We start from the raw sequence: 27679 nt of genomic DNA, 5'->3' as shown, positions 1-27679 counted from the left end.
AAGGCTGCAGTGCTGGGGAGTCTACACATTCTCCGGAAGGTTCTTGGTGCGTTCGACTAGGCAGCGTTTCCTGGGAGAAGTCCCATTCGCTGTCTGGGCTGCGTATAGAGGGGGCAAGGGCCCTGAGCTGATAATGAGCCTTACCAGCCTGACTGTGCTAGGATGATCCGAACCCTCTCTGCTACATTTTCATCTTATTCTGTATAAGATCATAGTCATGAAAGTATCAAAGTATTAAATATTTAGTGGACAGAGAAGGGTTCTTTATCCAACCACGCGCACCTTATGGTAACAACCGTCAATACTTGTATCATTACTTTTTGCAATGCATAAGTTAGTCGACATTTTTATTAATCAATCTTCCTCATATCTTTCTAACTGCACCAAAAGAAATGTGACATAAGATTAACATAACATTATTATTTCAAAACCAGCTCTATGGTAAGAGTACTATTTGCAAGAGTATTATCTTTTCAAAGAACAATTAGTTACACTGATTGACTACACACAAGGAACATACCCATCACATTAACGGTAGTCCTACTTAGCCTGCATTTAAGCTTCTCTCAATCTGTCAGGAGGTTTAATATCGTCAGAGACCTTATGATAAATATATTTTACGGCCTCGTGTGTCATTCACGCTGTCCGGCATTCGTGACCGCCTCTTGTTATTCCGGGACAAGCCGAATAGCGACTCGTGCCCCTCTGGAAGGATTTCATATTGGCGCATGAACATCAGAACTACTTTAAACAAGAACGACAACTCTATCCCTGGTTGATTCCAATGTTTCTTAATATCACCGAAGCACATGTACATTGCTAGGTTGTTGTTTTGGGGATGTTTATACTTATTTATTTTAAAGAATTAAACCACTTTGAAAGAGAAAAACATATTTGTTAAAGACATATTCTAATGTAATTATTACCAGCGGTTCACCTTATATTTCCAATTATGTTAATTTTCTTAATAGGGTTTAATCATCACAAATGGGAATTGTTTTATTGAATATACACAAAATAAATTTCAGCTACATTAAATCCAAAAGCAGATACTCAAAAATGACTTTAAAGTATTTCTCAGACTGAACATTCATGTAACCTTGCTGTCACATCCCTGGTGGAATTTCAAATGGATTCGCTGAAAAAAATATGAATGACCAAAAAAAACACTCAGACTAAAATATCCCCAGAGCTATGAAATATAAGCCCAATGTTAAAGATTAAGTTACATACAAATACGATATTATTGTTTTGAAACTCGTAGGGGTTATAATTACATTTCCTAAAATTGGTCGAAGCGCACGTACAATCTCCATAACAAGCCCGCAAGATCATCAGAAATACACTCAGTTGGGCCCATGAGAGCAGTTATGTCAGCAAACGCACGTGCGTGTATTTGAATCTCTCACCGTCAATCGCATGATTTTTATTAAAAACTTCATAATAGGCAGCAAAATCCCTTTAGCTACGTTCTTTGTACTTTCAATATGACGATATATATTTTTCATGATTCTTTAGACAATAACATAATGCCATAAAAGATTTAAGCACTCGGGATTATTTTTATCAAAGCACCGCGCTCATTTACGCGCGTTCTGATTGGTTTGTCGTATTTTCGCACATAACAAGTATCGAGTGGGGGACGAGCCTTCTTGGAGGTTACGGAAAGGGGCGAGTGGTGACGAATGGCTGTCCGGGACATGATGACGTAAGAAGTGACAAGGAGTTACTTCCCCTGATTAGGACATTCCTACTTTCTCTTTACTGCTGTGCCAGAATCTTCTTTTCAAGCAATCGCTCTTTTCAAGTTTATTGGTTAGTAGACATTGTTTTCTTCATTCCGTAAAACCTTCCACTGATGTTATAACGTCATAATATACAGAGAATAATCTTATTATGTGTAATGATTATGAAGTATTAATATGAGCTGTTCGGAGTGTTTACACGTTAAACCTTTACGTGTCACAATGATATTGTCAATCTAACAATATGTTGTTATCATAATATATTCTCATAACTAGCAACTGTTGAAGGAATCTTTGGTCAGTAGGTGATTTAAAGATAAATATCATGGTCCTTATAAATGTTTTAAACTCTGACAGCAGTTTTTCAATGCGACCTTTATCGTCCGTGACATGGCCAAACCATAGGCCCCCACTGCGGGTAAGAAAATCGATTAACTTAACCTAGCCCCCAGTAAACCGGGGTTAAGTTAATCGATTTTCTGATAGCCTATTGGGCCAAAACCATGAAAATTCTGATTTATTTCCTCCTTCAGAGTTTTATATTGTTAAGTTCAGTAATATAACACCTCACTGCCTTTTGTAAGTAATCATCTATGATTATACTATGATCAGATACGGATGTGCATGCATGGGCCTTTTATTAGGACTGACCATCGATTTATATCATAGAGATCGATTTTCGTTAACTAAATATTGATCGATTATCGATAAATATCGGAGAAGTAACTTTGAGCAAGAAATGTCTGAAAGAAATAAATATATTTCACACTGCTCACATGTTTATGCGTGGATTACTAACAAAACAGCGTCCTGACCATAATTTAGAAGCAGACCGTGAATAAAAACCTAGCTTTGTGTATTGTGTGAGTAAATTTAAACTTTATTCTCTCACTAAAGTTCATGTATGATATTATTGATAACTCTATTTTCATTTCCTCCTGACGATATTTCCAATTATCGATCTTTCATCGATCCAGCCCTACCTATTATAACATTGTATTCATTCAGTTTGGGCTCAGCATTTGATGAACAGTTTTCATTGACAAGAACTGATCAGCATCAATGTGTTGATACAGTTTATGCAGTTTATTATTTAGGCTTCATGGTTACCTGATTGAACAAATAGTTTTACCACGTATTTTTATGCTTTTGCTTATCATAATTATATATAGAAGAACAGATGCTATTTAAATACAGAAGTACCAAGTATATGTTCTATGAGTGTTTGTCTTAAGCCATCTACGTTTGACTAAGCCTATTCAGTGTGTCAGATATACCCGACCTCGTAGTATGTGTACGGGTATATAGTATCTTTAATTCGATGTAAACCTGAAGTGCAAGTCTATACGTAATCACTTATTGACTTATACAGTTTAGTTGACATATACAGTGTACCTTTAAGTTAATTGTAAGTGTACCTTTAAGTTAATTATAACTCCAGAAAATAGAGTCTTGTGCAAGTATTATTTACTCACTTGCTTTTGTGTAAAGGAGGGACGGTGGGGTAACCTAGTTGTTATCGCGTTAGCTGAGCACGTCAAACACTCGGGTTCGATTCCCCACATGGGTACAATGTGTGAAGCCCATTTTGGTGGCCCCCGCCGTGATATTGCTGGAATATTGCTAAAAGTGGCGTAAAACCCAACTCACTCACTCTATATTGTAAGTATGAATATTTGATCTCTGGGGTGTTACTTGTCCCCTGTTTCCTTCTTTACCGCCGTATAGCTGGAATATTGCTGAATGCGGCTTTAAACAGCAACCAACGAAGCCCTTTTTTCAAAGATAAACATCTGAAGGATACTGTCCTTCGGTTCCCTAACAGCAGTTTCAGTTATGTAAAAGGAAAACCAATTTAAGATATGATCTACAGAATGACCCTACCGTTACATTGGAAAGTCCTAGAGGTTTTATCAGACAGCCTTGGAGTTAAATAATGCAACACGGTTAGTCTTAGTTTAGTCTCTATGGTAAAATTCAATAGTTTAAATGATAATTTCCAAAAAATAATAACAACAGACTATCCTATCTAGACTTGCCTCTTCGAGGAATATAATTACTGTACATCCATGGGCTCACCATTCAGTACAGCCTTGGAGCAAGGCTAGGTTAGTCAATAAAACCTGTCTTTCTCAGTTTGGTACGGTCGATGGAGTAGAAATGAATGAAGCAGTGAAAATAAGGATAATAATAATCACAATGATAAATATTTATATCATTTGACAGCAATGTGATTGGCAAGATTCAGGAAAAGCATGATAAACATGCGGACCTCGCCTTTGAAATGTCTCTCTTGCATCCCAAGTACACTGTCGTCAGGCTCCCCATTGTTCTCGGTGCCCTAGGTTTGGTACCTCCTGATCTCTTGGCGCAGATCAGGAGAGTGCCCGAGGTTCTCCACCGGGAGCACAGCCCTTCTGACATCTGGGTAATGCAGAAGGCTGCAGTGCTGGGGAGCCTTCATATTCTCCGGAAAGTTCTTGGTGGGTTCGACTAGGCAGCGTTTCCTGGGAGAAGTCCCATTCGCTGTCTGGGCTGCGTGTAGAGCGGGCAAGGGCCCTGAGCTGATGATGAGCCTTACCAGCCTGACTGTGCCAGGATAACCCGAACCCTCTCTGCTACATTTTCATCTTATTCTGTATAAGATCATAGTCATGAAAGTATCAAAGTATTAAATATTTAGTGGACAGAGAAGGGTTCTTTATCCAACCACGCGCACCTTATGGTAACAACCGTCAATACTTGTATCATTACTTTTTGCAATGCATAAGTTAGTCGACATTTTTATTAATCAATATTCCTCATATCTTTCTAACTGCACCAAAAGAAATGTGACATAAGATTAACATAACATTATTATTTCAAAACCAGCTCTATGGTAAGAGTACTATTTGCAAGAGTATTATCTTTTCAAAGAACAATTAGTTACACTGATTGACTACACACAAGGAACATACCCATCACATTAAAGGTAGTCCCACTTAGCCTGCATTTAAGCTTCTCTCAATCTGTGAGGAGGTTTAGTAAAGTCAGAGACCTTATGATAAATATATTTTACGGCCTCGTGTGTCATTCACGCTGTCCGGGACATGATGACGTAAGAACTGGACAAGGAGTTACTCCCCCTGATTAGGTCATTCCTACACAGGACCAAAAAGCCGGATAGTAAACCATTGAAATAAACGTAAATACAGTAGGAAATACATGCCATGATCGGATTTACGTATGTTTTCAGATATTTCCTAACTTTGGGCATATATTTCATATGAATCTATACCTTTGAAACATATGCTCATCGTACATTTTCGTATGCACAAGCACCTCGTTCATGTATGCCCTGACCGGATTGTCAGGGATTTCCAAACATGAATTGCAAAAAACAGATACCCCGGTAAATACATGATCATACAGTATTTCCAATGCATTCCTTTCAATTTCAGTGGGTACTGAAATTTCCGATTTTCGTTCTAAGTTTCCTCGGGCTGGAATCATGTGAATTTACTTAGTTGGGGAAACACATGTAAATTTTAAAATTTGCAAATATTTACACACCTTAGATATTTATGTATCATACCGGATTTCAGGGTATGTATATGAACGGTTCATACACCTTCATCTTACCTGTACTCAAGCAAGATGATCATAATGTTTCCATCATGTGTATTAAGTGTGTTACGAGTGGAGAGATCACACAACAATTTAAAATAGTTTTAATACTGGCAGTCTATACATATATACAAATGTTCAAAACAAGTATCATGGTATATGTTAAAAGTCTTACTTTGGTTATCACACGGATATACAATTGTTCCTGCTCCATCACATTCTCCTCAGAATAATAACACATATAATCCTTCACATGAAATCACTCTATGCCGACATGGCATATTCAAGTAGACAGTTTAAACTTGCCGACATGGCCAAACCGTTCAGTTCACTCCGACCTGGGCACTGATCACTTTGTGTGTTACCTTGCTTGAACAAGTCAAAACCCAAGCTACAATTATATAACATCGTTGTTTCATTACCCCAGCTTACTTATAGACAATGGAGAGTGGTCACTGGTAAGCATAGCTTTCAATTAAGGTGAACAGGTATTTTAGGAATGTAAATATATTTTAGAATGACTTCAGGTTTATAAATATATATACAGAATTATGTATAGATATATGACATTCTCATAACACTTGGTTCATGTAATTTCATTTTCACACATTTTAGTACGTTTGAAATCAACGTTCACATGTCCTCAATATTCTTATCTCCAAAAAGAGCCTGACAAAGAAAGCAGTATTACGCAAGTTCACACGCCTTATCAAGCTGCACCTCGCTCTTGCTACCAGTATCAGTTACGCCTTGTCTGTGGTCTTGGCAAATCTTTGTGAGGTGCATGTTTCGAGGGGATTAAATGGTTCAGTGGTGAACAAAGGGCGATGCGTTGCCCCTTCGTCCCTCGCAGGTGTCCCTAGCTGTCCCAATAGAATAGCTCTTTTGTCTCTCTTGGAGCACAGCCAAATATGCTACACGAACCAACTCTCGTAATTTCTTAAGTCTGTTCAGCTCGCGCATCACTACTGTAAAATATTTTGTGGCAGTACATAATTGGAATATTATTGCACTGCATGTGACCTTCCTTAATAGTCTCACAGTGCCTGAACAATGTTATTTCTCCATTCGCTCAGCCTTTGCTGAAATAGCGCCATACATAAACTATACAATTATATAACATCGTTGTTTCATTACACCAGCTTACTTATAGACAATGGAGAGTGGTCACTGGTAAGCATAGCTTCTCAATTGAGGTGAACAGGTATTTTAGGAATGTAAATATATTTTAGAATGACTTCAGGTTTATAAATATATATACAGAATTATGTATAGATATATGACATACTCTCATAACATTCCCCCTCTTGAAAAGAAGTTTTGCATGTTGAAAAACTTCAGTGTAAAACTATGTACAACATTTGTCATAAACACATTCACATAATGTCCGCACATTCAAGATGTCTCATTTGTCAATTTGAAACAGGCTTTGGATTACAGTTCATACAGTCAAGGTAATCATGACTTCTTGTCCCAAGCTACATTGCCCGTGAAAGAGCATCAGCCAATATATTGTCTTTTCCTTTGATATGACGAATGTCAAGGTCAAAATCTTCCAGCTGTATACTCCAAACGCATTAATCGCTGATTTTGTTCTTGAGCTTTTCACAAACACAAGTGGATTGTGGTCCGTGAACACTAGAATTGGTGTCACCGTAGTGCTCCAGATACACTTCGAAGTGTTGGAGAGCCAGTATTAGTGCCAATGTCCTCCTCTATTGTAGAGTAGTGTTTTGATGACTGTCAAATTTCTTGCTGAAGTAGCAGATGGGATGATCTATCCCCAAACTGTCTTCTTTGTTGTAACACTGCTCCTGCTCCTATGTCACATGCATCAACACAGAGCTTGAAGGCTTTGCTGAAGTCAGGCACTACTAGCACAGGTGCATTAGTCCGGAATAGCTTTGATTTTCTCAAATGCCTGCTGTTGACATTCTTCCCAGATAAATTTGCAGTCTTTCTTCAGTAGGTTGGTCAGTGGTGCTGCTACTTGGGAAAAGTTCTGGCAAAAACGGCGATAATATCCAGCCATTCCTAAGAATCTCATCAATTCTTTCCTGTTTTGGAGTTCTGGATACATGTTCACAGCCTGTATTTTGGCCTGTACTGGTTTAACTTCACCTTGTCCCACAACATGACCTAAATAAGTTACTGTGGCTTTCACAAATTCACTCTTGGTCAAGTTGATAGAGAGTTTGGCTTGTGTTACAGAGTCAAACAACATCCGAATGGTCTTGATCTGATCATCCCACTCGTCAGTAGCCACGATGACGTCATCAATGTATGCGTCACACTGGTCAATTCTTCCTGTGATGGAGTTGATAAGTCTTTGAAAGGTAGCTGGTGCATTTTTCAATCCAAAAGGCATCACATTATATTGATATAAGCCTTCTGGGGTAACTTAATGCTGATACTTGTTTTGTCTCTATCTGTTAACGGGATCTGCCAGTATCCCTTTAATAAATCAAATTTGCTTACATATCTAGCGTTTCCTATCTTATCAATACAATCATCAATTCTAGGCATTGATAGGAATCAGATTTGGAGAGACCATTGACTCGTTTGTAGTTATTGCATAGTCGAACACCTCCTCCAGCCTTAGGTACAAGGATACATGGATAACTCAAAGCCATTGCTGGGTTCGATGATGTTATTGTCCAACATGTATTGAATCTCAGTTCTAAGCTGAGCTAATTTGATTGGGTTCATACGATAAGCATGTTGCTTAACAGGAGTTGACTCTCCTACATCTGTGTCATGATAGATGCAATCTGTCCTAGACGGTACATCTGGAAATAAATGTGAGTACTCGTGAATTAACTCCTCCAGTTCTATCTTCTGTTCATGAGTCACATGTGCTAACTTAGAATCTAGATTGCTTAAGACATCAAGAGTTATTAAGCTTCACATCAGGTTCTTTGCTCTTTGTACAAGAGTCTCTAGCCAATGTATCATTCTCAGTTATTTCTACTGTGTCTATTGTGCTAACACTCACAGTCTTTGGTACAGTTTCAGCATACCTATCATAGTATGGTTTCATCATATTGATATGACAAACTCTTTTGGCCTTCCTCCGATCTGGAGTTTCTATTTCATAATCTGTGTCACTCAATTTCCTATGTACAAGATATGGGCCATAGAACCTAGCTCTAAATGGATGTCCTGGTATTGGTAGAAGGGATGAGTACTTTGTCACCTGCCACAAACTCTCTATGTCCTGCTTTTGTATCATACCAGGTTTTCATCTTCTCCTTGACTATCCTGCAGGTTTTGTTTTGCAATGCTACAAGCCTTAGTAAACCTCTCTTTGAAGTTTGAAACGAAATCAAGCAGACTCATTTCTGTATCCTCATCTAGCCACTTCTCCTTCAGGTACTTTTAATGGTCCCCGAACTGTACGCGTCCAAATACTAACTCAAAAGGACTGAAACCCAGTGATTCTTGTACTGATTCCCTAGCTGCAAACAACATGTATGGAATCCCTTCGTCCCAGTCTTTCTGATTGTCTTCACAATAAGCCTTAAGCATATTCTTTAGCGTTTGATGGAATCGCTCAAGAGCACCCTGTGACTCAGGATGATAGGCACTCGAACTGTACTGAGTGATACCTAACTCATTCATAACCTGCTGAAATATCCCAGACATAAAGTTAGATCCCTGATCTGACTGGATGGACTTTGGCAACCCTACTAGAGTGAAGAACTTAATCAACGCTTTGACAATGGCAGGAGTCTTAATGTTCCTTAAAGGAATAGCTTCAGGAAAACGTGTAGATGCACACATTATTGTCAACAAATAGACATTTCCTGTCCGTGTGCGAGGGAGGGGTCCAACACAATCTATTATGACCCTGCTGAATGGTTCTTCAACCGTTGGAATAGGTTGCAAGGGATATTTTGTTATCTTCTGGTTAGGTTTACCGACCATTTGACACGTGTGACATGTTCTACAGAATTTCCTGACATCATTCTGAATTCCTGGCCAATAGAAATGAGTTACGATCTTTTGGTAGGTCTTGTTGACCCCCTAAGTGTCCTGCAAGTAAAGTATCATGCCCTAGGCTAAGAATCTCATGTCTATACACTGGTGGAATGACAATCTGGTGCAGTATGTTCCATTCCTCATCTGCTGAACTATCTGGAGGTCTCCACTTCCTCATCAAAACATCTGATTTAAGGTAATAGCATACTGCCTCCCTATGACTATCTTTCTCAGAAACAGCTTTGTCTCTTAGTAACCTAAGTTCTGGATTCATCTTCTGTTCTTCAATAAGTTTCTCCCTTGAAGCATCACTCAATTGGTTCCTCAGAAAATGAGAACTTATCAACAATAGGTGTACTCCCTTTAGAAACACATCTGTCCCCTTTATCAGTTTCATCCCCATTTCTAACACTGGAAGGTGTCACTTCCTCACCTTCATCAAGATGACTGATAAAAGTCTCAGATAAATCAATTTCCCTGCATCTAGGAATGTCAGACTTTCTTTTGACTTTGCTTTCTGTTGCGTCATAGCCCTAGTAACTGCACAAGAAGGGTATACTCTTAACTTGTCTCTCCTCCTGCTTGGCACACGGTATCTCACTAACCTTAGGTAGATCAGCTACAACCTTATCTTCTGCAATATCATTGCCCATGATAAGTGATACACCTGGTACTGGCAACGTTGACATGATGCCAACCCTAACAGATCCTGTCACTAAATCCGACTTCAAATGGACGTCATGAAGTGGTACCTGAATGTAACCCCCAATTCCCGCATTAGGACACTGGTTCCTGTGTACGTTTTCTCAGAAAATGGTAGATAATCTTCTAGCATAAGAGTCTGGAGGGCTCCAGTATCTCTCAGGATATCTACAGGTTTTGAGACAGACCTATCACCTACTAAGGACACCAATCCTTTGACATAAAGGAGAATAACCATTTTCAAAAGGGGCCTTGTCTACCTGCACACCCTCAACATCCACTTTGAGACAACTGATGTGATATCACTGAGGCAAGAGCATGTGGCGACTGTTCACTCTGAGATTTGTTCTTCAATTTCCAACATGTACTTAACAAATGTCCCTTTTCTTACAATAAGAACACACTGGCCCTGAACTCATCAATCCTGCTGACGGGTTTCCCTGTGGAGAACTAAGTGCTCTACCTGCCATCTCATTATTGTTATGACCTCTAAATGAAAGCTGAGACAATCCATGACCTGTAGCATTACCACATGTAACATTTGACCTTGAAAACTACTCCCTGAAGCCTTTGACTGACTAGAAGAACCAAACTTCCTCTACTATGGTAATCCGCACTTCGTAGTGAAGCCTTGTGTGTAAGTGCATAGTCATCTGCTAGAGTAGCTGCTTGCTCTAATGATTCAGCCTTCTGTTAATCCAAATAAGTTTTAATGTCACATGGAATACACCTTTTGAACTCCTCAACCAGCGTGAGTTGTTTCAATTTCTCATAATCCTTGTTTATCTCTTTGGATGAACACCATCTATCAAACATCATAACCTTGTTTCTAGCAAACTCAACGTAAGTCTGTCCTTCATGCTTTCTACAGTTTCTAAACTTTTGTCGATAAGCCTCGGGAACTAACTCATAAGCTTTCAGTATGACACTCTTAACCACTTGATAATCAGAGCTCTGATCAATGGATAGAGCTGCATAAACTTCCTGAGCTTTGCCTACGAGAACACTCTGAACAAGTGTAGTCCATGATTCTTCAGGCCATTTCAAATTTGTAGCTAACTTTTCAAAATGCAAAAAGAACTTATCAACCTCATTTTCTTGAAACAGGGGAATAAGTTTCACAAATTTTGCCACATCAAATCCCTTATTCTTCTCATCACCTAGTTTCTGCTGTTTTATCTTCAGCTCTAACTCCAGCTTCTGAATATCTAATTGCCTGGATCTCAATTCCCTTTCTGTCTGCTCTTTCTCTTTTTGGACCTCTAATTCCATTAAGATGATTTTTTCACTCTTGACTTTTGATTTAGGTTCAAGACTCTCATCTAAAATATTTTCATCCACTAAGTATTCTATCACAAGGTTTTGAATATGGGATTTCCTAGACAACGGGTCAATGTCAACCTGATAATACGTTGCCACCTGTATTACTTCAGATTTCTTCAATGCAAGGATACCTTCAACACTTAATTGTCTGTACAAAACTCCTTCACTTTGAATTCCATGACTACCAATTGTTGTGCTTTCTCTATTTACACTGAACAATAAAATAATGAACAATTTGAATTTGGAATTGATACGTGTGTGATGTAAATGAGTGCTTTAGTTGCACAAGTTTCCCTTTTATCTGTTTAGGAACAACATTCCAAATGGTTAAATGAACAGATCCCGGACGAGCCCCCAATTTGTTACGAGTGGAGAGATCACACAACAATTTAAAATAGTTTTAATACTGGCAGTCTATACATATATACAAATGTTCAAAACAAGTATCATGGTATATGTTAAAAGTCTTACTTTGGTTATCACACGGATATACAATTGTTCCTGCTCCATCACATTCCTCAGAATAATAACACATATAATCCTTCACATGAAATCACTCTATGCCGACATGGCATATTCAAGTAGACAGTTTAAACTTGACTTGGTTCATGTAATTTCATTTTCACAGATTTTAGTACGTTTGAAATCAACGTTCACATGTCCTCAATATTCTTATCTCCAAAAGAGCCTAACAAAGAAAGCAGTATTACGCAAGTTCACACGCCTTATCAAGCTGCACTCGCTCTTGCTACCAGTATCAGTTACGCCTTGTCTGTGGTCTTGGCAAATCTTGTGAGGTGCATGTTTCGAGGGATGAAAAGGTTCAGTGGTGAACAAAGGGCGATGCGTTGCCCCTTTGTCCTCGCAGGTGTCCCTAGCTGTCCCAATAGAATAGCTCTTTGTCTCTCTTGGAGCACAGCCAAATATGCTACACGAACCAACTCGTAATTTCTTAAGTCTGTTCAGCTCGCGCATCACTACTGTAAAATATTTTGTGGCAGTACATAATTGGAATATTATTGCACTGCATGTGACCTTCCTTAATAGTCTCACAGTGCCTGAACAATGTTATTTCTCCATTCGCTCAGCCTTTGCTGAAATAGCGCCATACATAAACTTAAAGTTGTCCACATTTGTTTCACTAACGCAAAAGTATACGATAACAAACAATGCCATATCAAATTATATATTCTGTGAGACATGAAATGAAAAATTGTTTGTATCGTGTAGCGATTATGACCGGATAGCACAGGCGGGTGCGTTCTCTGAGTATATCATAGGCATGTTAGATCTCCGTGCCTTTTGTGAAATTCGTCTATATTGTCCTGTTTAAATTGACGATCCATAACTCAGATTGCGAGTAAATATCACGTAAGTAATTGTGATGTCACATTGCTGTAAATTTCCCTGTCGGAGAAGTCATTCTCACAAGATATATATTCCCTTGTTTGAGAAGATCTATGGCTATTACGCCCCAGTGTTGCTAAACATCTTGTAGGCCTTTAGTCTGACACAGACGCAGACCTCGCATGTTCAAGTTCAGATCTGACAGGGGCTGAAAATATCATTCCGACATGAACACAATATCTCAGTGTTTTCCTAAGTAAGTGGAGTGCTTTCTACAACATTGGAAATAACTGTATCGTTGTCCTTCTGATATTCCCGGGGCGGTGGGGTAGCCTAGTGGCTAAAGCGTTCGCTCGTCACGCCGAAGACCCGGGTTCGAATCCCAACATGGGTACATTGTGTGAAGCTCATTTCTGGTGTCCCCCGCCGTGATATTGCTGGAATATTGCTAAAAGCGGCGTAAAACCAAACTCACTCACTCACTCTGATATTCCCCCGAGCGGAAGCTCTACCCATGTAGGGTACAATGTGTAAGTTACAGAATTGTAGGGAATAGTCTTAAGACTTTTCTACTTTGACCACGATTCTTTGAACTTGTAACAGTCGTTGGAGAAGATCAAAAGAGAAAAGGGTAGTGCGCGATGTATCTGACGGACGTATATGGAGAACGTTCGAAGAACTTTATAAATACAATAATAGAAATACCGGTTATGTTTAAAACGTACCCTCAATCTGATAGCCAGAGGGATTATTGTGAAAGATCGCAGTATGTATCATCATAAACGGGCCAAGATAAAAGTACATGTCATTCATCCCCACATTATATCCCTTTTATAGACACGGGACATCGTTGTTACAGGTAGGGCAAACACTTTCTTCTAAAGGTATCTGCCGGTTTCACGCTACATACATGTGTTCAGATTATCGAGAAAACTAGCGACGCAAGTTCTCCTCCATCACACCAGAGACCATATAATCTATCATATGGCCTTTGATCACACATATAATTGTATAGATACCCAGTGTTTATTGATAGCGATGAAGCAACTTATCAAAATTTACGGCCGACATCTGCATTACTCTCACAGGGTTGTCATGGTAACGATAATTTGGCATACTATTTATTGTTTATTCTTTAATCTGCGATTAGAATTTAAATCAGTTTTGACGTGAGCATGTTAAGAAAAGAGAAGCTGTAAAACGAAATGTATTGTGATCGAACCTATAGGCCTTTGTAAAAGCGAGTTTCAAGCCACCTACATAAAAACCTGTTTTCATGATAAATATCTGCTAATCCTTGGCACGATTCCGACCATATCATGGGCATGTGTTTGTGAATCATAATCAAATAGTGATGTTACAAGGCGTCCATGGCGCGTCAACAACACATGCAAACAGGGGCGTAGCTACCATTATAAAAAACAGCTCGAGCTTACACATGATCTTTGCTAAAAAATACTTTTTCTTCTAATTCTTGCCAAAAATACCTACAAACACGTTCCATTTAAAAAGTGGAAATAACTCTATGAATCATACTGACTACAGTATTCTTTGATTAAAGCATTACCATGTACAGTAAACAGGTTATTCTTCACATCATAACTTTCGGTGATGATTGTTTTTCCATCGACATGTATGAGGATGTTTTGTTACAGTCATGATTATATGTGAATCATCACTGAAATGCAGTTGTTTATTTTTCATTTGTTTATCATTTATTTTAGAAAAAACACCACATACTCGATGTATGGTATTGTATCAATGCAGCAGACATGTGTAAACTATGTCCAAACATATTTGTATATGAGGAAATCACATTTCAATTTCGACAATATTTTGAAGCTATTGAAATCATCAAACGTCAAACGATAACTCTTCAAGTCTCATAAAAAATGAAAGTTGGGCAAGCCCTCAATACCACCTATAATATAAATCTTTGCAGCCCATAGGGCTTACACGAAAAATATGGCTTGCTACGCGCCTGGCAAACGCACGAGAATTACAATACGGGCCTCTAACCACTGATTCTCCGTGACCTGGAGACACATGTGACTGAGCGTATGTTGGGACGTCGTCTGTCATACAGACCCTGAAGCAAATATATCCAAGCCCACGCAAGTCTACAAAATGTGGCAAGTCTAGATTTGCACAGCTTCAGGAGAAAGTCTCAGGGCTCCTTTTCATTATATTATATATTGTTTTATACTATGAACTATTTTTCTGTAAAATATGTTCATATCAGAGACTAGTTGTTAATCTAGTTCTGACGGGTAGAAGACAAAAGACAAAATGGATACTAGTGCTGTTGCTATTTTTTAATTATATATAAACATTCGTCCTTGTCTCGGGATGAATGTATATTTTCCACCAAATGTACATTCGGAGGATATCGAAATCTAGGTTAAGCTATTTGAATCATATTTGCAATTAAAACACCCAAACAATGGTTTGTTGTCCAAATTTTTGGTTTTCCATATCTTGTCCCAGTCTGTATCACAGTCACAGAACGATATTTTTTCCTCTTCCGTTTCTAGGAAAACTCACTGCAGGGTTTGGGTTATGGAGTGCCATACCAAACACCCACAGCTGGCGGGACCAACATCTCCAGTAACATTTACATCTGCCAACGCTTAATTCGCAAGTGGTGAGGCAATAAGCTTATGAGGCTAAGGGTTTGTGAAATATCTATGATGCCTTATATAAAGTCTATCATCTAAGCAAGTCTAGCTATGTATGGCGTTAAGTCACTGCTTGAAGAAAGGCTCCTTTAGAATTTTATTTGGTAAATACATATATTTAGTATTTCCATCATATTGGAAAAGACATAGACCAACGCTTAGTGTCTGAATATATATAATTTTGATAGTAACAAACAAACCTATTTAAAATGAAAAGAAGCCCCAGGGAGACACGAGATTCAGTCCGGCCAGCCATGGCAGTTAGATATGTTTACTTTGTAACCCGACCCCCAAAGTGAGTTAGGTTTCTTGCAGATGTTAACAGACCCTGGACCTGAGGAGATCTAGACTTGCTTCATTTAAGGCTTTAGCATTGCAGAGAGGGCTTGGCAGTAGGGAAAATAATGTGGTTCAGGGACTGTGAGACAGACTAGAAAATGCATGGCAACCTACACTTCATTGTGACTATGATAAAGGCATCATTTTAAAACACAAGGGTTATTTCCTTTGCGTTAACTGACAGGCTTTCGGTGTCAAATTATTTGGAACTCCGGCCAAAGGTGATGTTATGCTGTCTGGAAATATGGCCTTTTTACAATGCTTTGGTTGCACATAATGATAAGTGATTGTTGTACATATGATGTTTTTGAAGGATAATCTCAGCTGACTAATACTTTGCACGTGTTTCCCCCTACTCTTTCCATACCCGTAAAAGTTAATTTTCCATATATATGTCTGTAAGAAAATACTGTAAAGTAATGGGATGGCTGAATTTGGCCACCTGAGGTGGTGACCACAGCACTCTGGTTATACTGCATTGAGAGAGGACAGAGCTTGGCAAGATACCAATAAATATGCTTGTCATTTAAACCTTTATCTGATGTTTGTGGAATGTGATTTTATAATTGAAGATGCTTCCTGCACCTGTAGCCCCAATATAGATGTTGTTAGTCTGTGAATCTTCCAAATTACTTCGTCTCTTTTTTTCAATTGAAATTAAGATCTTTGCCTTATATCAAAATAATATATTTTCAGTCTTAATGTGCCTATGTCGGGAATCAAACACCGGTTTTTGACCTGACAGGCGAACGCTTTAACCACGAGCGTACCCCATCATTCCTTGATACTGTTAAAGAATATACATTGGTACATTTATTATACATTCAAGATTGAACCCAGTTTTGTCACCATATATCTTTCCGTTTTTATGTTAGTGACATGATCTGCACACTGATAATTTAAAAAGAGGAATATAAATAATGATTGTTTGCGATCTTTATCCAATTTAGTTTTCCATTTATCTAGTAATTTACAGTTTCTATTTCCTGGAAATTCTGTACGAAGGTACTTTTAACAGTTTCACCCAGTAACAGTAAAGCATACAGATAATACGTTTCGGTAGAATAATAAGTACACATTATATTCCATGATATTGAGATACCATAATGATTAACATAATTACATAATGTATAACAAATTAGACAGCAAAAAGCAAAGCAAAAAAGAAAACGCATGAGCAACATAAATGCTGGCAGGTTGTAAGATTTCAATAATTATCGAAAGTGCTTAGTTATGAGCTAATTGCAATCACTACAATTTTCTATAGTCTACCCAAGAGATGGAAACAAAATAGGTCTATTATGAAAATTATGAGCTAATTGCAATCACTGCAATTTTCTATAGTCTACCCAAGAGATGGAAACAAAATATGTCTACAGTATATTCCGTCGGGTAACTGAAATTTGAGAAAACGTCCGTATGGGATAATACCTGTATTCCGAATCAAAAAAGAGGTCATACCAAGTATGTGCATGTTCACACATTTACAACAGTAATTTACACCGGGAATCATTAATACATTGTAATCATCTTTTATGAAAGTATAGATAAAGAAATTTGTTCAGTTATGATCATATCAAGTGAGCACTAAAATTAGGGACCTACCGGTTCATGGCTGTGTGAACACATCTGTCTGTGTTTTATTGTAATTAGCAGTGTCTCCTTGTATAGCATATATAAGAAGTGTACCTAAGGTCAGTTATATAAACTGTTATGTAATTTCCATTACAAAAAGTATAAACGATATTACCTACTGGTCAGAAAGACTTATCAGTACCCCAACACCGACCCACCGCCACCACCCCACCCTAGGCCTACCCCATGCCACACCCTCACGCACGCACACACGCACACACACACACACACTCCCTAACATACATATCGCTCTGGCCCATAGACCCGATATTTGAACCTTTTAAACAGACACCATGTGTATGTCAAGAAAGACACGCACGTTATTAGTGGTGCTCAGTCATGGGTATCACTTCACCATGTGTTTCTAATTATCTCAGTACATTATGGCGTGCTCGGACGCGCTAACGAACCCTTTGTGACAGTTACATTACAGAACCATTGAAATACACGTTAAAGTAGTGCTAATCATGTAACACTATATTTACCCATTTCCAACCATTTACGCATGTACTAAATATATGACAAATCTAACCCTGGTCATACGAGATTTCAATGGTATTGAAATGCATGTCCTACAATCACAGCATTTACATATGTTACACATGTTAGGAAACACATGAAAACAATGGCCAGATTTACACACCTGTGAAATACATGTAAATGCAGAGTTGAATGTTGGTTTATTTTAACACCCCTTTAAACGTGTGTAAATCTGACGGCCAGATGATACGTAGATTTCAAACGTTGTTCATATGGCCGCCGGATGAAACGAGTATTTCCTGACGTTAGTAAATTTGGGTAATACAGTCATTTTGTGTGGTGGCGTGCCAGAATCATCTTTTCAAGCAATCGCTCTTTTCAAGTTTATTGGTTAGTAGACATTGTTTTCTTCATTCCGTAAAACCTTCCACTGATGTTATAACGTCATAATATACAGAGAATAATCTTATTACGTGTAATGATTATGAAGTATAAATATGAGCTGTTTGGAGTGTTTACACGTTAAACCTTTACGTGTCACAATGATATTGTCAATCTAACAATATGTTGTTATCATAATATATTCTCATAACTAGCAACTGTTGAAGGAATCTTTGGTCAGTAGGTGATTTAAAGATAAATATCATGGTCCTTATAAATGTTTTAAACTCTGACAGCAGTTTTTCAATGCGACCTTTATCGTCCGTGACATGGCCAAACCATAGGCCCCCACTGCGGGTAAGAAAATCGATTAACTTAACCCAGCCCCCCAGTAAACCGGGGTTAAGTTAATCGATTTTCTGACCCGCAGTTGGGGCCTATGGGCCAAACCATGAAAATTCTGATTTATTTCTCCTTCAGAGTTTTATATTGTTAAGTTCAGTAATATAACACCTCACTGCCTTTTGTAAGTAATCATCTATGATTATACTATGATCAGATACGGATGTGCATGCATCAGGCCTTTTATTAGGACTGACCATCGATTTATATCATAGAGATCGATTTTCGTTAACTAAATATTGATCGATTATCGATAAATATCGGAGAAGTAACTTTGAGCAAAAATGTCTGAAAGAAATGAATATATCTCACACTACTCACATGTTTATGAGTGAATTGCTAACAAAATGTGTCCTGAACATAATTTAGAAGTAACCCATGAATAAAAACCTAGCTTTGTGTATTGTGTGAGTAAATTAAAACTTTATTTTCTCACTAAAGTTCATGTATGATATTATTGATAACTCTATTTTCATTTCCTTTTGACGATATTTCCGATTATCGATCCAGCCCTACCTATCATAACATTGTGTTCATTCAGTTTGACAAGTATTAAACAACATTTGATGAACAGTTTTCATTGACAAGTATTGATCATCATCAGTGTGGTGATACAGTTTATTGTTTAGGTTTCACAGTATCATAATTATATACTATAAACAAAACGTATAGGAACATCCTAAAATTTGATAGTCTTATATACACTTAAACGTGGTGACGTCATTTATACTCTAGGGTCAATGCAACTTTAAGTGTGTTTAATGAGCACTTTAAACGACATGTTGGAACATGCAGTGAAGCAATTGATTCAGTATTCGTTGCGTTTGAGTGAAATGAAACTTTGTCAAAAACAGCTGGAAAACAGGGGTGCTGAAACACACCAGCACCATGTTTGATTCAAACGCCCAAACATAGCCTAGTGCATGTGGAAGACATACTTCCCATGCAGCTTGTGGCAACGTTCCTTTAGCAGAAGCTGCAGACAGTATTGATGCATCACAACTTAAGTGCCCACGACAGAAGCAGGACCATTGCATGGTTACAGGATGGTGAATCCATATGAAGTGCTGCTCTCCGTCTTCAGGTGTCTCCCTCTGTCATTTACAGACCAAGAGACAGGTTCTAGGCCACTGGTTGATTACAGGACAGACCTCACCTGGAAAACATCAACGGCGTTTGAATCAAACATGGTACTGGTGTGTTTCAGCACCCCTGTTTTTGACAATGTCGTTTATAGTGCCCGTTCAGCACACAAAAAGTTGCATTGACATTAGAATATAAATAACCTCACCACGTTGAATTTCCCATACTTTTTGTTTGTAGTATATAAAGGAGAGCACAGAAGTAACAAGTATATGTTCTATGAGTGTTTGTCTTAAGCCATCTACGTTTGACTAAGCCTATTCAGTGTGTCAGATATGCCCGACCTCGTAATGTGTGCGCTGGTATATAGAGTATATTTAATTAGATGTAAACCAGAAGTGCACGAATATACGCAATCACTTGCTGACTTATATAGTTAGTTTACTTATACAGTGTACCTTTAAGTTAACTGTAAATCCAGAATATATTATCCTGTGCAAGTATCTATATGATCACTTGCTACTGTGTAAATAATTTCTGTGTATTCTCAAATAGTGAGTGAGTTTGGTTTTACGCCGCTTTTAGCAATATTCCAGCAATATCACGGCGGGGGACCCCAGAAATGGGCTTCACACATTGTACCAATTTGGGGATTCGTACCCGGGTCTTCGGCGTGACGAGCGGATGCTTTACCACCAGGCTACCCCACCGCCCCCCTGTATGCTCAAATAAATATACCCTAAATGATATGGTAATGTTGAAGAAGTGAAGGATTTTGCTTGTTGTTTAATGCTGCACTCACTAGTCTGTAAAATAATGGTGTCTTGACCAGACAATCCAGTGATAACATGAGGAAAGATCCATAAACTGGGCACCTATATTTTTATTGGAATCCTCAAGCGTGAAATTGTGAAGCAAATGTTCTTAGAAGCTGTCTAAGAAATCTGATTACGTCAGTGTATCCCAGTGTTACATCTAGTTAGTCACATCCTCACCACCAGAAAACCTACAAAAATAAGATAGACTCATGTCTTTTTGACGAAGCCCTGGTGTACCATGCTTGATTTTAAAAGTCACCATTCATCCATGCTTTTGTGTAAACCATCAAATACGAAATACATATTTTCTTGCAGAAAATGGCTTTAGAGTGTGGACCTGGAACTGACAACGTGGATAGTGACGATGACGACATAGCCAGTACTCGTCATGTTCTGATAAGAGGTAATTCCTTCACATGTGTGGCTATACACGCTGGATGTGTGTGTGTGTGTGAGAGAGAGAGAGAGAGAGAGAGAGAGAGAGAGAGAGAGAGAGAGAGAGAGAGAGAGAGAGAGAGAGAGAGAGAGAGAGAGAGAGAGAGAGAGAGAGAGAGAGAGAGAGAGAGAGAGAGAGAGAGATGAGAGACGCATAATGAACACATACAAAATAGTCAGGGAAATGCCTACGGAAGCATTCTAAATTTGTAACTTTTCAAACATTTACATCCTTTTGAAAGTCATGTATCATATATAATATCAGGGGTATGTATGCTCTTCAAAGAAATGAGGGGAACTTCATTTTTAATTTACGATTAAAAAAATTGGGAGATATATCGGAGACGATCAATACTGATATGATTATATTATGACTGTCTTGAGAGTACATCACCACTTGCACTTCCTTATGATCGTTGTCTGTACAGTAATCGCATGACGTAAAATTTGCACGATATATTTCCCAATTGTTTCAAGCGTAAATAACAAATGTGTACTTTTTACATGGGAATAGAGGGAACTGTATACTAACAACTAGTCTCTGAAATGAACATATTTTACAGAAAAACAGTTCATAATAAAAACAAATATGATGAAAAGGAGCCCTGACACTTTCTTCATTTTCAGAAATGAAACTGTGTAAATCTAGACTTGCCACATATTTAGACTTGCATGGGCTTTCTGGGATATATTTGTTTCAGGGTCTGTATGACAGACTAAGGGAACCATATTTCTCGCTAAAATGACAAATTTATTACTTATGGACAATAAAACAAATGATAAAAAGTTTCAAGATGAATTATGTTCAGGTTAAACATCTTCTCTTTATTATTTCAAATAAATGTGATTATTGTAAACCACATGTCACAATATGAACGTTGTACGTTTTACTTCCAATAAAGGTTAATACATTAATGCATACTACTCATACGACATTCCATGGAAGCATTGTGGGTTTAGTTGCCGTGTCACTGCGGTGATATTACTGCAAACCAGAGTGAAGCAACGGGATGCTACTGAGTTAGTTTTACTGTAGGAGACTCTACTAGGCAATGGCAGCAGACATGCATTGTGACGTTGGTTACCAACAGTACGTCTAGTGCTAACTGACTAATCATGTCTCATTTCACGGATACGGACGCCTTGAGAGACTGTTAACATAAGCCCAGTTAGCGAACATTGCAGTGTCACTGTTTAATTGTGAGTCAAGCCGATACATTTGTCCATAAGAAAAGTCAAACGTAATGTTTCCGACATTGATGTAAGCCGACGATGACAACCGACACTAATTGGTCTGGGACGAGGTTCCACTGCCAAGAGTATGTTTGATCACGAAGGGGCAGACTTAAATCTTTTAAAGTATGGCGTAGCGATGTCATCTCAGTGTGATGTAATGCAAATACTGGACTTTGTCGCCCGATAAGGTACTGTTGGCGCCTTAGTAGTGACAAAGCTAGATTAAAAAACAATTTTGGATTTTACCATTAGAGTTTGTAAAAGAAAATAAATTAATGTCATATTCTCAAAGCTTCCAAGTCATTCTTTTGTACTTGAAGGTATTTATTTCGAATCTATCTTTGATTGGATGCAGTTGTCTCTTCTAATATCTAAGTGCAAAGTGTAAAAACTGTTTGCATTAAGAGAGACCTTTGTTCAGTTACTATCTTCCAGCTATCGTCTTGTTGAATTAAAATTCCTTTTGTTTTTCCTAGGGGTACAAAGAATCTGGACGGTCTCTTCTAATAAAAAACGAGGTCATTCTTTGTTCAAACCATATAAAATTCGTGTTTATGACATCAGAGGAAAGAATGCAATTGTTCGAGGCAAAATCACTGGCTTTCGTGGCAGAAACAAAAAAGATATGGCTGCACATCATGGCCTGAATGAAGAATATGTCTATTTTAACCCCCAGAAGGATTCTGCAGTTCTCCATGACAACGCAGACTTGCTGATACTTTTTATAAATTTCCAATTAAATCAGAAAGAGGCTTCATCATCTCCATTTACTCCAGGTCCTCATTATACTGAAGTTTCACTAGCAAGAGGATGTATTGGTCTTGCTCCTGACACATCCATCGGTACACTGAAAACAGTCATACGTGATGATAAACTGTTTAATAAAGACAAATTCCCATGTCTGTTTCTTAAAGGAAAACGGTGTGATGAGGATTCATCGATGGCCGGTTCACTCTTTACAAATGGAGATGTTGTTGCATGTTATGCCAAATCAGATGTGATGATACAATGTTTCTATGTGCCAAGGCCAAATGTGGAACACAAGTATGAGTTTGCATGTTTCAGCACAGATAACGTTGGGGAGATGAAACAAGCATTCAAAAAATCTTTCTGCAGAGAGTTTCCAGGCCTTGCTTCTGGCATTGATGATGTGTGGTTTTCTGTTGGAAACCAACTTTTGAAAGACAAAGAGTATTTCTCCCTTACTCTTCAGAGAAGAAGGCCATTGTCACTGAAGGGACGGCTAGTTGTGCATGTTAAACAAGCAAGTTCATTTCCACTTACTTTGAAAATGATATCCCAAGAACATTCATCTCAGATCATGCTGATCTCAGCTCCCGTCACGACAGCTGAACTCCGAGAAGAAGTTTCTGATTTGATCAAACAGCCACCTAATGCCCTGCATCTGTACACAAAGAACAAGAAACTGAAAGAAATGGTGTTATCGAAATCTGCTGGTATCCACCCTAAGGGTGTAGTGTTGGTTAAGGTTGCAAAGAAAATGCAGGTCTTGGTCTCATTGCAAACTGATGGATCAACACAGAAAATTGCTCTTCAACTGTTCAAGCTTGACTCTGTACTGCGACTAAAGGAGATACTACAAGAACATGCATATGCAACAGTCTCACAGTTACAGTTGTTTTTCAATCAAAATGAACTTGAAAATGAAAGGTTGATGCAAGATTACCGTATAAGGGAAGATGACATCATTTCTGCATGTGTCTTTTCAATGCCAGACTTTATCGTGGTGCGGCAGCCTGGGAGGGAACGTCTTCATCTCATTATTGATGGATTACAATATACCATTGGGAGACTAAAGGAATACCTTGCACATACCTTGGGATGCAGTTATGTCTTGCTAAACATGATTCACAGAGGTAGATGTCTTCCAGATGATGACACTTTAGAACACTGTGGACTTGTATCTGGAAGCACTGTACTGATCCCAAGACTTGCCACGCAAGATCAGTCAGCAAATGAAAGAATACTTAAAGTGTATATGTCGCAGGAAGATGGCACATTCCAAATAGCATTTGCCAAAGAAGCAGCAGGAATTTTGTTTTATGGTCTGTATATTTCTTATTATTATCCCCCGCAACAACGAAGTTGCGGGGGATATAGAAACGAGTTCCGTCCATCCGTGCGTCCGTCACACTTTGTCCGAAGCATATATCCGAAACTATTCGTGATATCTTAACCAAACTTGGTACACATTTCAACCGTGATGCCTAGATGTGCCTTTTGGCGGTTAGACCCATGTATGAATTATATTTTTTACTGTTTCCATGGAAACATGACTTAGGCAGTGACTATGAGGATGTCATCTTGTCCGGAGCAGATCTCCTAAGTATACATACTAGCTGTATCACACTTGGTACACATGTTCACAATGATCCATTGATGTGCCATTTGGGGGTTACGCCAGTGTATGAATTTTGCTTTTTGTGGTTTCCATGGAAACGTGACTTGAACTGTGACTCTATGAAGAAGTCATTTTGTCTGGAGAAAATGTCCCAAACTCTCCATGATAGCTTCACCAAACTTGACATGCATGCCTTTTGTGGGTTAAACACGTGTCTGTCAACATTTCAGAAGCATAACTAAGAATGACATTGACCTGTGGCATCAGCTGTTGTAATTTCCTTATTAATATGGTATTGCTATGTCAAAGTTGGCACTGTTGCAGGGGATATTGATGACTTTGTCTTCTTGTTTATGTTGCTCTTGCAATGTGTGTGTGTGTGTGTGTGTGTGTGTGTGTGTGTGTGTGTGTGTGTGTGTGTGTGTGTGTGTGTGTGTGTGTGTGTGTGTGTGTGTGTGTGTGTGTGTGTGTGTACATATAGAGTCTGTGATTCTATGACACTAATCTGAGATTGTTTATTAGATTTTCAAAAAACGTCAAAAGTGTAATTACATGGTATGTATATCTATACAGTGCAGGTTAGATTGTTGAATGACTCTTGTAATTATTCCTGTGGGGTTCATGATATGGTTCACTGACCTCAGATTCTCAGCAGGAATGCAGGAAGAACTGATAACAGAACTGATTATCAGTAATATACATGTGTTTCTTATACATTTAGCTCCAGAGTCCGTCCATTCTGACAGATTCGAGAAACATGCCACGAAGAGCGTTGCCCAAAATGAAGATTATCGACGGGGCATCATGTTACGGAGGTGTAAAGAAATCCATCCTTGTAAACCCAAGCCCATTCACCAAAGTGAAGTAATCCATCAGCATGGTTCTAGATCATTAACAGCAAGATCTGATCCTCTTGCACAAAATTTGAGCTCATGTACTGTTCAGAGAAAAAGGAAACACCCACAAGGTCTTCCACATGCACATCCAGACTTAACTGGTCATCGTCCACATCCTAAAGCACTTCGATTAGATACAGAATGCAAGAAATACATGTACCGTAAAGAGCTGAGCGAGAACGGTGGACGCTACATTTTACGAGAAGAGTCAACATTAGATGTTTGCAAGTCTAATGCTGATGAAGTATTTCCACACATTGCTCTTACTCCGAGTGTCATGTCTCCAGAGAAAGTAGTGTCTACTTCCCCGGAACATGCGATTCACAGGTCGCCAAGTCTACAGAGTCCTGTTGAAGGTAAGTTCAAGTCTGTAAGTCTCCTATTACTGGGGAATAGGGTAGAAATGTTATCCGACTTCAGTACCCTGCTTACCTGTCACCATGATTGATGGTGTTTGTTTTGCAATTCAACACCTGGCATCCAACATCAAAGGAGCTGGTATCATGTGATCAGTGGATTCAGTTCAACCTGTTATTGCACATACTGATTATAAAATAATATTCATTATATGTCTGTACTGATGATTGTAATTTATTTTTGTCTATAATTTTCACAAACTCACCATTTTTAGAGGTTGGTAGTGACATTGCTGACAAGGGATTAAGATCTCCAGAAATACATTTATTCCGACAATATTTGAGAAAACTCAAGTGTCCCCTGGATAAGGGAAGTTCAACTGTATATTATTTAAACTAACTGCATTGAGCTTTTGATTTGTGACAGCCCTGCAAAAGGTTATCTGCAAGTCTTAGTTGAAATTCATACAGAAATGTATTAACTTCACCAAGGTTGTGTCCACATTGTCCCAAATCCTAAATAGAAGAAGATGTTTTTGATTGATGTTCCCCTGATAAAGTAGTGTTTCAATAATTGATGGTAAAAAAAGGTGTTTTCTTTTTGCAGCAATTCAGAACTCCGTACTACTTGCAGTTGCAAAAGAACTTGGCAATGACTGGAAACAAGTTGCCCTTGCGCTTGGACTGCAAAGCAGCGACATTGATGATGTAGAATACAGACACAGCCGTGAACTACGTGAGCAAGCATGGCATGCACTCATACTGTGGAAAAAACGAAATTCTAGAAATGCAACGATTGTCAGCCTGAAAAAAGCACTACGTGATTGTGGTCTGGCTTTGACTGCAGATTCCATTGATGAGAGTATCAAATATGAAACCGTTTAAGCCACTTAGTTGAAGAGCAGAATTGCTTCCAGTCTGATATATTTAGGTCTAAGTGGATACTAGAAAATGACTTGCAATTTTTCAAAAATTTAATTACACTTCAGTAATAGTTGTGTTGTAATAATGGGATAACTAACTGGGAACAAATGACAAGTGGTATGCGGATAGATGTTATGACCGCCTATGATCTTGAAGGTTGGTAGGGGTAAAAGTCGAAATTTCACAGTTGATGTTTTAGATCGAAAATGCACAATATTGCAACGATTTGCCAAAGATTAATCTGTCAATGAGACATATTGCAAGTGAGTATCCCATAGGCTATTACGGGCACTCTATCTTGCTCCTCTTGCAGCACTCGACCAAGTTCAGCCAATGTCGCTTTATGCCCTAAACATGTTCAAGTGGGGAAAAGGTCCAGACTGCCCATGCATTGGCTATGGTCCTTGGGTCAATTTCGCAAAGTTGTCGTCAGGCTACGACTATTGCATCTTCTATAATGTCACATGGATTTACCACAGTCTCAGTGCTACGCCCACTTTGGCTTTGGTGAAACGATACCCAGGAGCACTGATGATTTGTGCTTGGTGAACACAGGCGTTGTCCTGAAATACAAAATTTCTACTCCCGTGTCCTTCAAAAAGGACTACACAGGTTGTCAGGAAGTTGTTTGGATGTAACCTTTCCACGAACAACATGCCCATAGTGATACCACCCAACCATAGTTGATCTGCTATCGAATTTATCGTGACGTCAAAGGTAGACATTTGCTTGACATTCATGTTGTAGTTGCCAAACACTACTACAACTATATTGTAAGTACAAAGTGAATCGGAATTTATCTGAAAAAATGAAATTTGAGGAGCAATAACGACCCCAGTTGCAACATTGTTTACACCGTTGACGGCCTGTTTGACCGCCTCCGTGGTGTAGTGGTTAGAGCCTCCGTCCGAGAGCGGAAGGTCGCGGGCTCGATCCCCGGCCGCGTCGTA

At 38.6% G+C, this 27679-nt stretch overlaps 2 protein-coding genes across 3 annotated transcripts in view; one reads left to right on the top strand and one right to left on the bottom strand.

The window, feature by feature from the left end:
* Positions 1-11306, bottom strand: part of LOC124253624 (cytochrome P450 3A41-like) — a 19306-nt gene extending 8000 nt beyond the window's left edge. Inside the window, exon 1 of the mRNA XM_046687429.1 lies at positions 10763-11306. Within this exon, the coding sequence (XP_046543385.1) occupies positions 10763-11306 (544 nt within the window). The remainder of the gene's footprint in view (positions 1-10762) is intronic.
* Positions 1754-27679, top strand: LOC124253631. 2 transcript variants are annotated; one of them, XM_046687435.1, is made up of 5 exons: positions 1754-1815; positions 20836-20923; positions 22668-24257; positions 25275-25805; positions 26413-27679. In XM_046687435.1, the coding sequence occupies exons 2-5, from the start codon at positions 20839-20841 to the stop codon at positions 26688-26690; spliced, it is 2484 nt and encodes an 827-aa protein (XP_046543391.1). In that variant the 5' UTR covers positions 1754-1815; positions 20836-20838; the 3' UTR covers positions 26691-27679. The 2 variants fall into 2 exon arrangements, with proteins under 2 accessions (XP_046543391.1, XP_046543392.1); XM_046687436.1 differs by lacking the exon at positions 1754-1815 and adding an exon at positions 18187-18226.

Source organism: Haliotis rubra, unplaced genomic scaffold (genome assembly GCF_003918875.1).
Source record: "Haliotis rubra isolate DU_JTF1 unplaced genomic scaffold, ASM391887v1 Scf547, whole genome shotgun sequence".
In the NCBI taxonomy this organism is placed as follows: Eukaryota; Metazoa; Mollusca; class Gastropoda; order Lepetellida; family Haliotidae; genus Haliotis; species Haliotis rubra.
Note: the sequence above shows the minus strand (reverse complement) of the source record. Positions and strands in the feature narration are given on the sequence as shown.